We start from the raw sequence: 13282 nt of genomic DNA, 5'->3' as shown, positions 1-13282 counted from the left end.
ACATAGAGAGTCAAAGGATGCAGAAAGGGAGGAGAGGAGGGTTGAGGAGGCAGAATCAGGAGATAGGTTGGAGAAGGTTTGAGCAGAGGGAAGAGATGATAGGATGGAAGAGGAGAGAGTAGCGGGGAGAGACTTTGAAGGTTGGGACGGCGCGATACCATCCGAGTAGGGGCAGTGTGGGAAGTGTTGGATGAGAGCGAGAGGGAAAAGGATACAAGGTAGTGGTCGGAGACTTGGAGGGGAGTTGCAATGAGGTTAGTGGAAGAACAGCATCTAGTAAAGATGAGGTCGAGCGTATTGCCTGCCTTATGAGTAGGGGGAAGGTGAGAGGGTGAGGTCAAAAGAGGAGAGGAGTGGAAAGAAGGAGGCAGAGAGGAATGAGTCAAAGGTAGACGTGGGGAGGTTAAAGTCGCCCAGAACTGTGAGAGGTGAGCCGTCCTCAGGAAAGGAGCTTATCAAGGCATCAAGCTCATTGATGAAGTCTCCGAGGGGACCTGGAGGGCGATAAATGATAAGGATGTTAAGCTTGAAAGGGCTGGTAACTGTGACAGCATGGAATTCAAAGGAGGCGATAGACAGATGGGTAAGGGGAGAAAGAGAGAATGACCACTTGGGAGAGATGAGGATCCCGGTGTCACCAGCCCGCTGACCAGAAGCTCTCGGGGTGTGCGAGAACACGTGGGCGGACGAAGAGAGAGCAGTAGGAGTAGCAGTGTTATCTGTGGTGATCCATGTTTCCGTCAGTGCCAAGAAGTCGAGGGACTGGAGGGAGGCATAGGCTGAGATGAACTCTGCCTTGTTGGCCGCAGATCGGCAGTTCCAGAGGCTACCGGAGACCTGGAACTCCACGTGGGTCGTGCGCGCTGGGACCACCAGATTAGGGTGGCCGCGGCCACGCGGTGTGGAGCGTTTGTATGGTCTGTGCAGAGAGGAGAGAACAGGGATAGACAGACACATAGTTGACAGGCTACAGAAGAGGCTACGCTAATGCAAGGAGATTGGAATGACAAGTGGACTACACGTCTCGAATGTTCAGAAAGTTAAGCTTACGTAGCAAGAATCTTATTGACTAAAATGATTAAAATGATACAGTACTGCTGAAGTAGGCTAGCTGGCAGTGGCTGCGTTGTTGACTTTGTAGGCTAGCTGGCAGTGGCTGCGTTGTTGACACTACACTAATCAAGTCGTTCCGTTGAGTGTAATAGTTTCTACAGTGCTGCTATTCGGGGGCTAGCTGGCTAGCTAGCAGTGTTGATTACGTTACGTTGCGTTAAAAGAACGACAATAGCTGGCTAGCTAACCTAGAAAATCGCTCTAGACTACACAATTATCTTTGATACAAAGACGGCTATGTAGCTAGCTATGTAGCTAGCTACGATCAAACAAATCCCAACACACCTCCAGGATGTGAAGGGGACTATTTGACCAAGAAGGAGAGTAATGGAGTGCTGCATCAGATGACCTGGCCTCCACAATCATCCGACCTCAACCCAATTGAGATGGTTTGGGATGAGTTGGACTGCAGAGTGAAGAAAAAGCAGCCAACAATTGCTCAGCATATGTGGGAACTCCTTCAAGACTGTTGGAAAAGCATTCCAGGTGAAGTTGGTTGAGAGAATGCCAAGAGTGTGCAAGACTGTCATCAAGGCAAAGGGTGGCTACTTTGAAGAATCTCAAATCTTAAAAACTTTTTTGCTTACTAATTGATTCCATGTGTTATTTCATAGTTTGATGTCTTCACTGTTATTCTACAATGTAGAAAATAGTAAAAAATAAAGAAAGACTCTTAAAAAATGTAGGTGTGTTGACTGGTATTGTAAATATATTTATTATTGTCATTACAGTATTTTTTTTCTTCTTCACATATTTAACTCCTTATTTTTGTTGGCACAAAACTACTTCTATACTTCCATTCATTTGTAGAGGTTAACTTTAGATGAATCCTGTGACACGTGGGGGTCACGGAGTAAAACTGAGAACACCATCTATGTTTGTGAGTCTCCCCTTTCTACATTGTGGTCATATTAGTTCGTAGTTTTATATAAACAAATACATCACATAATATCTTATATAAATACTTTTGATAATCGTTGTACGATAACTAACATAAAATGTATCGATAATTGTGGACATTTCCACAATTTCTCCCCAAATTATTAATTTACAAAGTATACAGGATGGGCTCTTATTCTGAAGGATTCCAAAAATCCGTGACCCGGAAGTACTCAGTTATTCTTAACTGCTTTGCAGCTATATGGTTTGCGAAAATTATCTATTTATCTAGCTGGATAAAGAAGCATATTAGATTTGCGACTTGTGTTTGTATAACGATACATTTTAATGTAGACTTAATTAGTTCTCGTTATATTCAAATAATCCGTGTCCACAGGGCTGCTTTCCCGAGGAGTAGCTTGCTGGCTAGGTAGCTATTTTACGTTGTTTATAGTGCGAGAACGAGGGAGCAACTGAGACATGGAATGAAACGGTCGCAGAGTTAGCTACAGTAGCTAGCCAATTTACTTGGTTTCTAAGGTACGTTCGATGGCTAACGTAATGTAATTACTAGAAGTGATATCATAATCGAACTTCATATTTAACACAAACCTATTGTTATGTGTTGACCTGTTTAGTAGTTAACGGTTAGCTAGCTAACATTCATTCACAGTCAAGTTCCCCAATAGCGGACTAAACGCCACGGCGGGGTGGAGTTTAGTCCGACAGGTCCTCAGCTTCTGAGCTAACCAGTTTGTATACGTATGCCCCATTTTCATGGCTAGCAATGTTACATTCACGGTTACACACACCATATACGTTATCAGTCATTCTAGCTTCAATATCTTCCATGTGGGACTGTCAGGGAAAGTTAAGTACCTGTCTGCTGTGATTACTTTTTGTTGTCCACACAATCTGGAATCGCTAACTATCCATGATCTGTCAGTTAATTTGCGAGGCCTACAGTCTTTACACTCTCCTTGCTAAACTGACATATAATGGTACCAAACGGTGTATCTATCATGGCTTTTCTCTTCCAGTTTGGTAGCAGCAGACATCTGCCAGGCTTTAAGAAATTAGCAGATTGGATTTTTGAGGCCAGGGATTAGAATTTGAGACAAATTCGACTGGAATCAGATTCACGTATCGTCGCCATGGCTTGGGCTCTGAAGTTGCCGCTCACTGATGAGGTGATTGAGTCAGGTCTGGTCCAGGACTTTGATGCCAGTCTCTCTGGCATTGGACAGGAGCTTGGAGCTGGGGCATACAGTATGAGGTATGAATCATCATTGGAAGTCTATTGAAAATGCACTGATATGTTAGAATTGAAATACATATGTTCTGTAACTAACTGAAGACCAGAGCCTTTCGTTTCCAATGGGAGCAAATTAATCATGGTGGACAGAACAAGCAAGGAGGTAGGCAGGGCCATGCACCATCTAGTGTGAGCCTATTGGCTCGTTGTAGCATTTATTTGCATATTTCAGTTAGGGAACGCCTACTGTGTGAAGTGCACGTGTGCAATAACTAAATTTGCCCTTGCACTCCTAAACAACACAGTTTTTTATTCTTTATTCTGGCAAAGGGTAAAGTCTACAAAACACTGTCCACTCTGTTTGTTACATATTCTAGTTTTGCAAACAGAAAACTGTATTGAGATCAAATGTTTCATCGGTTAGAAAATTAGAATAATGTCTGCCAAAAGTATGCACTGATCATGCATAGGCCTAACCTTCCATCAGTTCTCTCTTGAGGGTTGTTCTTATTCCAGGAAAGAGGAGGCCTTATTCTCAGTCAGACTTGGGATTTTGCAGAGTCAAGAACAGTTTGTGTCAGGGATACGGCTCTCTCTTTCAGACTGCTCTTTTGTTAGTTTTGTAAGTGTTCTGTTACATGATACTGAAGTGCCTGGAAAGTGAAATTCTTATGTTGAGAGGGGATGAGATACCAAGGTAGTTGATTTGTTTTTCACAAGTTTTTACCATCATAACTAATTAACTGTAAAGAAAGGAACTGTTATAAATCACTTCTCATTTTTCCAGTGTCTCCTAATGATATATTTATCTATGTCCACATTTATCGTATGGATAACAGAATTTACAAATGAGGTTATTTTAAGAAATGAGTCTCCTCCCTCAGTCTCATACTAGGGAGATTCAAGGCCTGTTGAGTTGTTTCAGACATGTTGATACTATGCCAATATCATGTGCTTGTAAAAGATGTTGGCTTGCCAGTTCATTGACCATGTTGTCTTGCCTCTCTTTCTTCAGCGACGTGCTGGCCCTACCCATCTTTAAGCAGGAGGAGTCCAACCTGCCGCCTGACAGTGAGAACAAGATTCTTCCTTTCCAGTATGTTCTGTGTGCAGCTACCTCGCCTGCCATCAAACTGCACGATGAAACACTTACCTACCTCAACCAAGGTTAGCATCTGTCTGTTCCATTTTCATGATTGTGCTTTTCTTGTGAATTTGTTGCGAATTTAAAGAAATAGCAAGACAATGATGTGGTATGTTTATGAACTTTTGATTTCAGGACAGTCTTATGAAATTCGAATGCTTGACAATCGGAAATTGGGGGAACTCCCAGAAATCACTGGCAAAATGGTGAAGGTAAGATGAACAAGAACACAATGAGTCATGACCATAGGCATGGGAGTGAGCTTTTGTTTGTCTGGGCCTATTCTGATGCCATAATTCCCTATGTTTTCTACCAGTAGTGCAGGTACTTCCTGGTTCCTCAGTGATGTTTCTATGTGTCCTCAGAGCATCATTCGAGTGGTCTTCCATGACCGGCGTCTTCAGTACACAGAGCACCAGCAGCTGGAGGGCTGGCGCTGGAACAGGCCGGGAGACCGCATCCTCGACCTGGGTGAGTTCTCTGCCTCTGTCTGGGAAGGGTATTGGACTACTCTGGGTGAAGAAGGACTGAAGGGGCTGTTTTTAAGACTGTGGAACTGGAATTGCTTAATAACACAGAGCTGTATCACAGAGTAACACAGAGCTGTATCTTATAATAACACAGAGCTGTATCTTCACTGAATGAAATGATGATTGACAACAGGCTGCATAACATGTAGTTAGTTTGCTCACACAATCCTTTTGATAACTTGTCTTGTGTTGCTCCATTGCAGATATCCCCATGTCAGTTGGCATGGTCGACCCCAGGGCTAACCCTACTCAGCTTAACACGGTGGAGTTCCTGTGGGACCCATCAAAAAGAACCTCTGTTTTTATCCAGGTAGCATGATAAACACACCCACAGTTGTTTTCATAAGGTTGGTCATATCTTATCATCTAACATCAGTCCAAGGCTGTCTGAATGGAATGGAAACAAATGGGTTTAAAAAAAATAGCTCTCTCTCTCTATTGAATAAAACATCCACCAGTTTTCAAATAGTCATGACAATTCCTTGTTTTAGGTTCACTGCATCAGCACAGAGTTCACCATGCGGAAGCATGGGGGAGAAAAGGGCGTGCCTTTTCGCATTCAGATTGACACTTTCAAAGAGAATGATGGCGAAGAGTATACAGAGCATCAGCATTCTGCCAGCTGTCAGGTCAAAGTCTTCAAGGTGAGAAGAAAGTCTGAGCAAAAACAATGAAAATGGGTTAACTTTTGTCATTCAAAGGTACATTAGATGTTAGCTTCATTTGATCCCTGTCATGGTGCTATCCATAATAAACATAACTTTACCTCAACTGTGGCAGCCTAAAGGTGCAGACAGGAAGCAGAAGACTGACAGAGAGAAGATGGAGAAGAGGGCGCCTCAGGAGAAGGAGAAATACCAGCCATCCTATGAAACCACCATCCTAACAGAGGTTGGAGTCAGTGTGTTGAGTGAATGGGAAAAGGGATGGAGGGATTTGGAGAAGGGGTGTGGCAGTAGTCAGTATGTCTAAGAGATGGAGAAACACGAACGAAATGATGCATTTCATTTGTATCAATAATTATCATAATGTATAGAAATGATGCACAACACAGGATTTCTTTCTGAAATCAAGAACTAACATCTGGAGAGCTGGATTAAGTAAAGAGCCTAGGTCCCTCTACTAGAATAACAGAAATGTTCTCTTGCAGTGCTCTCCCTGGCCAGAGGTCACCTATGTCAATAACTCCCCATCGCCTGGCTTCAACAGCACACACAACAGTTTTCCAGTGGCAGAGGGGTAGGGATCAGGACATAAACATGCAGCCTGTTCTGAACCACACTGCCAATGTATAAAATATGGGGGTGCAATGCCTAATACAACAGTTTGTTTGATAGGGGAATTTCTGTTTGTTTTCCATCTACTCCCAGAATGTCCCTCCCAACATTTAAGTAATTTTTCTGTTCTTCCCAGAAATGGATCCCCCGGTCACCAGCCAGAGCCAGTTGTTCAGGTGGCAGATGTAAGTACGTCCCCTTGTGTCCTAAACCCACTCAAGGCTCATTATCTCCTGCTCCATCCCTTCTCACTAACCCCACATCTGCATGTTTAAAGTCCAGCTTCTTTCACATAACTGAAGTTGACACATTGTGGTCTTGCTTTTGCTTTTTCTGTTGGCAGCAGGACTATTTAAATACTGTAGAAGTGTCTGTAGTGGGAGATTAAACTAAACTGAAAGAATGAGGACTGAGAATGACATTGCAATCATTACACATCATTATGTTTTCGCATGAGAGAGCTGTCCATTTGTGTACCCATTTTCCATTGATGACATTTGCATGTCGTCGAACATATTTAACAAAATGAATATGGCAATACTGTTTTGGTTGTCTGAAATTCTTTGGGAAAAGGGAATGAATGGATAAGTCTCGTCAGATTTGGGTTAGAATACCAGACTACTTTATAAGAACCTGCAGAATGAGAAATGTCACAAGTTGGATAAGGTCTATTTGCTTTGAACAGTTCTATTATTTGACTAGTGCAAGAATTGTTTTTTTTTTCTCCCCCATTCATGTATTCCTAGATCCCAGTTACTAATACATGGATGAAACATGCCTTGTTTTTCGGTTAATCAAGGCAACCATTTAACTAATGCAGTAGACTGTCGTCCCCCATAAAGAATCTATTGTATGATGCACATCCCAAATGATTAATACGGTTGATAGATGGAAACAGACCTTGAAATAAGCCTATACATCCATGTCTATGCACCTATCAGTTCAGTTTTATAAAGGGTATGTACACCTTTTCTCCCTTCTTTCTCCCGCATTATTATCCAATATAGATTGAAAGCTGTCTGACTGATACGATTGTAAGTTTCCAACATTTTCTAAATGTCTGACTTTGTTTAAAGATGCAGACTTCATGGTTTAGACAGACTCAAACAGAATGTGGGAGTGTGCAATATTCACTGATGTATAATATATAATCTTTAAATTGATTGCACTTATTAACCCTATTGCTTGCTGTCTGATCATGTTGATAAGTACAGTACCAGTCAAAAGTTTGGACACCTACTCATTCAAGGGATTTTCTTTACTTGTACTATTTTCTACCAAAAAAAGTGTTAAACAAATCAGAACATATTTGAGATGCCTTGATGACAGCTTTGCACACTCTTGGCATTCTCTCAACCAGCTTTACCTGGAATGATTTTCCCACATATGCTGAGCAATTGTTGGCTGCTTTTCCTTCAATCTGCGGTCCAACTCATCCCAAACCATCTCAATTGGGTTGAGGTTGGGTGACTGTAGAGGCCAGGTCAGCTGATGCAGCACTCCATCCCTCTCCTTCTTGGTCAAATAGTCCTTGCGCAGCCTGGGGGTGTGTTGGTTCATTGTTTTGTTGAAAACAAATGATAGTACCACAAAGCGCAAACCAGATGGAGTGTCGCTGCATAATGCTGTGGTAACCATGCTGGTTAAGTGTCCCTTGAATTCTAAATAAATCAGACCGTGCACTTGAAGTTACTTTAAAGTTCTAATGTTCTGCGTTGGCTGATCTTCATGTCTTAAAGTGATGGACTGTCATTCCTCTTTGCTTAATTGTGCTGTTCTTGCCTTAATGTGTTATGAATCCCTTTTGGCTCGACAGTCTAGGGGGGATGGTAATGAGACCCGTAACATAACTCATGCAAATTATAATTGTGACAAAGTAAAAGTGAGAACGAAATAACCACGACAACTGAAATCTACCGTCAAACTCAAGGTTTATTTGTAAAACACACGGTAATGGGGGGAGCAGGAAAAGAGGCTGAGCTGGTCCCAAGGAAAGAAACAATAAGTATACAAAAACACCCCTAAGCTAGACTAGCCTACTTTAACAGCTAACTAACCAAAAATACAGTGGGTGGTCCACCCAGTTCTAACTAGTGTATTTAACAAAGTTTACCTACGGGTAGTGTATGCCCAAGACTACTTGTCTTGGTTTCCCCTTTTCCCACCAGCAAACAAACACCATAACCAAAAACAATAATCACAGGTGATGACAAAGTGCTATGGAGGTGCTCAAACAAAGGAGAGGTTAATACACAGAGAGTGAACCACAGAGACCTACAGACATGGCATTTACAGAGAGATTGAGCTCTAGAGCAAACAACTGATGGGGTTTTTAAACCAAGGGAAAGGAACTGTGATAGGGTAGGAAACAGGAGGGGGTTTTTAAACCAAGGGAAAGGAACTGTGATAGGTTAGGAAACAGGAGGAGGTGTGTCTTCTGATTGATGATTGATTGGGGAGTGATGATTTTCACCTGTGAGGGGAGAAGGAGAGAAAACAACACAGGATACATATACACACAGACACAGGATACCTGTATCTGTAACAATATGGACTTAGTATTTTACCAAATAAGGCTATCTTCTGTATACCACCCCTACCATGTCACAGCACACCTGATTTCCTTCTAATGCGTTTGAGCCAATAAATTCCACAAATTAACTTTTCACAAGGCACACCTGTTAATTGAAATGCATTCCAGGTGACCACCTCATGAAGCTGGTTGAGAGAATGCCAAGAGTGTGCAAAGCTGTCATCAAGGCAAAGGGTGGCTACTTTGAAGATTCTCAAATATAAAATATATTTAGATTTTTTTAACACTTTTTGGTTACTACATGATTCCATATGTGTTATTTCATAGTTGTGATGTCTTCACTATTATTCTACAATGTAGAAAATAGTACAATTAAAGAAAAACCCTTGAATGAGTAGGTGGGTCCAAACTTTTGACCGGTACTGTATGTATCCAGTTGTTTTGAGTAGTTTGTAATAATTTTTAGGCAGCAACATCTACCTTAACTCTCCGTAAGGCCCGCTTGAATTTTTGACATCACAAATAAGTGGTGTTTGTGTCAAAGAAGACTGTTTTAGCCTGAGTGCCAATCTGTTTGTGCTATCATGCAAACTACTTGTCACTCATTGTCATGCCAAACATTGGCAATTGAGTTGGCAAGAGCTAAAATAGTTCTGGGACCAGGCTCCTTTAATACTCTGAGTACTTGTACCAGTATTTATAACAACACCTCTCCATGATGTACGTAATAGTCATGTAAACTAGTTTTGAAATAAATGCAGGTCTGAGGGTTGACAGTGATGCTATGTATTTTGACAATAGCCTCGCTGTTTGCACTGTCAAAATATCACCCCTTGTGTTTTATCCTCATTTTAGACAGAAATACATAAGCAAGGTGTTTTGGGGCTGGTGGGGGGGTTTGCTACATGATGATAAAATACCATTTAAAAATTGAGAGACATTCTGCCTTACAGTTGTCGTCCCATCTGCTTACAAGAGACAGTGAAAGTGTCCATCAGGTATATATTAATTTGTTATGATTTTTCTAGTTTGAATGTTGAATTGTTTTGCCTTTTTAAAGCAAAGGTGGGATATGTATTGCACACACTTCTTCTCTGACCAGGCTCCGAGCAGATTTGTTTACGTGTAGAACAATTGAACAAGATGACAAACAATTTTTTTTTATTAATTCTTTGTGTGTTTCTGTGTAGAAGTGGATAACTGCTACAATGATATTTGATCTACTCTGTCATTGTAATGGGGCTTTATTCCTCCTTTTAGCATGTTGTGGGATGGGTTAGATCAGAGAAAATACTCATACCTGGCTGCATATACAGTGGGGCAAAAAGGTATTTAGTCAGCCACCAATTGTGCAAGTTCTCCCACTTAAAAAGATGAGAGGCCTGTAATGTTCATCATATGTACTCTTCAACTATCACAGACAATGAGAAACAAAATCCAGAAAATCACATTGTAGGATTTTTAATGAATTTTGCAAAATATGGTGGAATATAAGATGGCTTTTGCCCTGCCTGCCTCAAATTTCTGTGTCTCTGTCTGCGTCTTTATTGGAACAAATAGAACCTGTTACCTGCGGCAACACCACAGGATGCTCAGCAGTGGCTACATAGAAACCGCTTTTCACCGTTCTGTCGGCTTTTCACTAATTTCTCAGGTAATGGTAATTTCTCAATATATCATTTCTTGCAGTTAATTTATATTCTCAGCTTTGACTTCCACAACATGACAACAGTCTGAAATAAAATCTATATTCTTTGAGTATTAGGCTGATTGTTCTATGTTCCAGGGGCAGATCTGTTGAAGCTGACCAGGGAAGATGTCATTCAGATCTGTGGGCCAGCAGATGGTATTAGGCTCTTCAACGCACTGAAAGGCCGGTAGGTGTACTTCCTTACCACTCTACTTCCATATTGCACCATTCATACTGCAATATGGAAATGCCTATTGAATGTAATAAATGATTGAGTGTGAGAAGTTTCTCGTGTCAGCTTATTTCTGTGTGTGCGCGCAGAGTGGTACGTCCCAGGCTGACGGTGTATGTGTGCCAGGAGTCCCAGCAGGCTCGGGAACAGCAGCAGAAACATGAGAACGGAGACACAGCTAGCAGCACTTTCTTCGGTGTGTGTGTGTGTGTTCTATATATAAAGCATTCATAACACATGCTTGCTTGCTTACTTACTTACTTGCTGATATCGGTGCAATGCGCCAAATGATAGCATAATGATAGCAGTGATGTTACGGCATAATACACTGTTAGCTACATAGGGTGTTATGAAAATGATTGACAATATATATCCTTGTACACTTCTGTCTTCTTTTGCAGTGTACCATGCCATCTACCTGGAGGATTTGACAGCAGTTGAGCTGACAGAGAAGATTGCTCAGCTATTCAACATCTCACCCAGACAGATCAGTCAGATCTTTAAACAGGGACCCACTGGTATACATGTCCTGGTCAGTGACGAGGTATGGCTCGTCTCAGAAGTGGTGCACTACTGAATAGGGTCTGATTTTTAGACAGTCTTTTGTTTCTGGATCAGTCTTCCTTAAGTCTGAGTCCTAATGTGTACACTGTTCCTGGCCTCTAAGATGGAATTTCTCATTTCTCACAGATGATTCAAAACTTCCAGGATGAAGTATGTTTTGTTTTGGACACAATGAAAGGTATGAGAGTCATTCAATCTATTTTCTTTTACCACAAATATTGGGGAGTGGAGAAATGTTTTCTGTATCACTCTTCATGACTTTGGCTCCGTTTCTTTATCAACAGCTGAGACGAATGACGGCTACCACATCATCCTGAAATGAAGACTGTCTGGGGGATTGCCTAACCCCTTCTCTGTCCTTTAGACTCAACCCTGCAAGCCCCGTTACAGGCTCTGCCCCTGACATTCCTGGACTGTGCTGAAGATTACCTGTTCGATTCTCTGAGGCCCTTGCTGTGGGGAATGTTGACTTAAGCAGCTTGCCCATCCTTGATACCTTATTGTCTTATTTTAAAGGGGTGACTGACTCTATTTGAGCTGCCATATTGAAGCAACACGCTTCAGTTTCCTCCCTTGCTAGAAATCCTTTTAAAACGGTTGCATTTTCCTCCTTCACTACTCATGTGTTTGGAAAAGAGAATGGAATGAAGATACCCTGCCACTGTTAGTGCATCATGATGAGCAGCTGGTGTGCCGAAGTTCTATGCTTCAGAATCAAGGAGTTTGCTGTCACATGAAACGGGATCCACAACAAGAGATACAGAGTTCTCTGGCTTGACATCAAGGATCCAGTTTGTGAGGACCGTGGCCATGGTTATGTAGCTACGACACGGGAATGAGAACCTTAACAGGAAGTGGTGTCTTAATAGGCTGCTGGTGTCCCTTTCATTACCTATGTCCTTTCCTTGTTTGGGCGTAAGTCTGTCCTCTGTTCTCTCTCCTCTGACCCGGAAACTGATAAGTGGTTGAGGACTGTGTCAAATCCTTAGAAGACAAACGGAAGATGATCCTCCCCTCCTCAGTAGCCTCCTTTTGGCGAGGAAGCACAAGTGTATTCTACCACGGACACATTTAAGTGATATGCTACTTATCCTTTTATCTGTAAAATGTCTTGCACAACATTTATTTTGGAATCCACCCCTGTAAACGTAATTTGCCTGATGACATGCGAGTGGAGAAGGAGCTTCTTATTTCAAACTAGTATTTTCATCCACGTTCAATCTCCTCACCACCTCTCCTCAATTTCTTCAAAAGGAGGCAAGAGAGGATGCAGGAGTTGAGCAAATCTAATTGAGAAACAGCCCATGAGAACCCCTCTCTGTCCTCTTCCAGTGAGTGCTGTGCTCCTGTGAAAGCCTACAGTCCTGTTTTCCTGTGTCCTCCTCTATTACTTGTGAGAGAACATCTGTGCAGCTTTTGAACACTGTCAAGACCGTGTCAGGATACTGGTCTGTTGATCATGATATGGCCCTTGCATCCCTGAGCCGACTCTGTAAAAAATGCTAATAGACTCTAATGTAAATGTAAACATTAATCTGATTGACACACTGTCTTTCTTTGTTAGTGACACCACACAGTGGCAACACCAGCAACTTACCAGTCTCTGTCTTGCCTGCTATCCCTACTTACCATCATACTGTATTTATCACTTTACAGTTTCATTACAAAGGTTTTGGACAATTCTCAAACCTTTATTTTAAGTAGATAATTGTTTTAAAATATATGAATCATGTCTTACTTTTAGCTGTTTTATAACCTTTCTAACATATGTTCCTTCCTTGTTTAGAGAACAACTCTGCATTGTTTTTGGATATTGCCACTAATACATAGCAGTGGGTTGTATAGGGCTTGATAAACCTGCATGTGTAAAGCTAGAGTTGGTTCCCATTCAATCAAGTTCAACTGAACGCTTCCAGAATATCGATTGCGTGATATTTAGATGTTGTCCAGTTTTGCCCCTCGCTCAAGTCATCAGAATGATTAAACTAGTTACCCATTCGTGGCCTGTTTGTATTTTTTTAAATGCCTAGCTTCGTGTGGACACCATTGAGAAAACAATGTTTTT

The 13282-nt window shown here is 41.7% G+C and overlaps 1 protein-coding gene across 3 annotated transcripts; it reads left to right on the top strand.

Annotated features, from left to right (window-relative positions):
* The first annotated feature begins 2275 nt into the window (after positions 1–2275).
* On the top strand, positions 2276–13215 carry LOC118360769 (transcription factor CP2). Of its 3 annotated transcripts, XM_035740171.2 has the most exons (18): positions 2278–2532; positions 3033–3268; positions 4263–4414; positions 4527–4603; positions 4757–4862; positions 5125–5231; positions 5413–5565; positions 5702–5812; positions 6072–6160; positions 6335–6383; positions 7206–7232; positions 9685–9729; positions 10292–10385; positions 10518–10608; positions 10743–10849; positions 11055–11197; positions 11344–11395; positions 11502–13215. In XM_035740171.2, exons 2-18 carry the CDS (start codon positions 3147–3149, stop codon positions 11537–11539), a joined length of 1563 nt encoding a protein of 520 aa, XP_035596064.1. In that variant the 5' UTR covers positions 2278–2532; positions 3033–3146; the 3' UTR covers positions 11540–13215. The 3 variants fall into 3 exon arrangements, with proteins under 3 accessions (XP_035596065.1, XP_035596064.1, XP_035596066.1); XM_035740172.2 differs by lacking the exon at positions 7206–7232 and having other exon boundaries at positions 2276–2532; XM_035740173.2 differs by lacking the exon at positions 3033–3268.
* The last annotated feature ends 67 nt before the right edge of the window (positions 13216–13282 follow it).

Source organism: Oncorhynchus keta, chromosome 28 (assembly GCF_023373465.1).
Source record: "Oncorhynchus keta strain PuntledgeMale-10-30-2019 chromosome 28, Oket_V2, whole genome shotgun sequence".
Classification (NCBI taxonomy): domain Eukaryota; kingdom Metazoa; phylum Chordata; class Actinopteri; order Salmoniformes; family Salmonidae; genus Oncorhynchus; species Oncorhynchus keta.
The sequence above is the reverse complement of the archived record's forward strand: the minus strand, read 5'-3'. Positions and strand labels throughout refer to the sequence as shown.

Coding starts and splice junctions, on each gene's coding strand:
- LOC118360769 (XM_035740171.2), top strand. CDS start 3,147: ATGGCTTGGGCTCTGAAGTTGCCGCTCACTGATGAGGTGATTGAGTCA. Junction 10,850..11,054: donor AGCTAGCAGCACTTTCTTCG/GTGTGTGTGTGT, acceptor CTTCTTTTGCAG/TGTACCATGCCATCTACCTG. Junction 11,396..11,501: donor TGTTTTGGACACAATGAAAG/GTATGAGAGTCA, acceptor CTTTATCAACAG/CTGAGACGAATGACGGCTAC.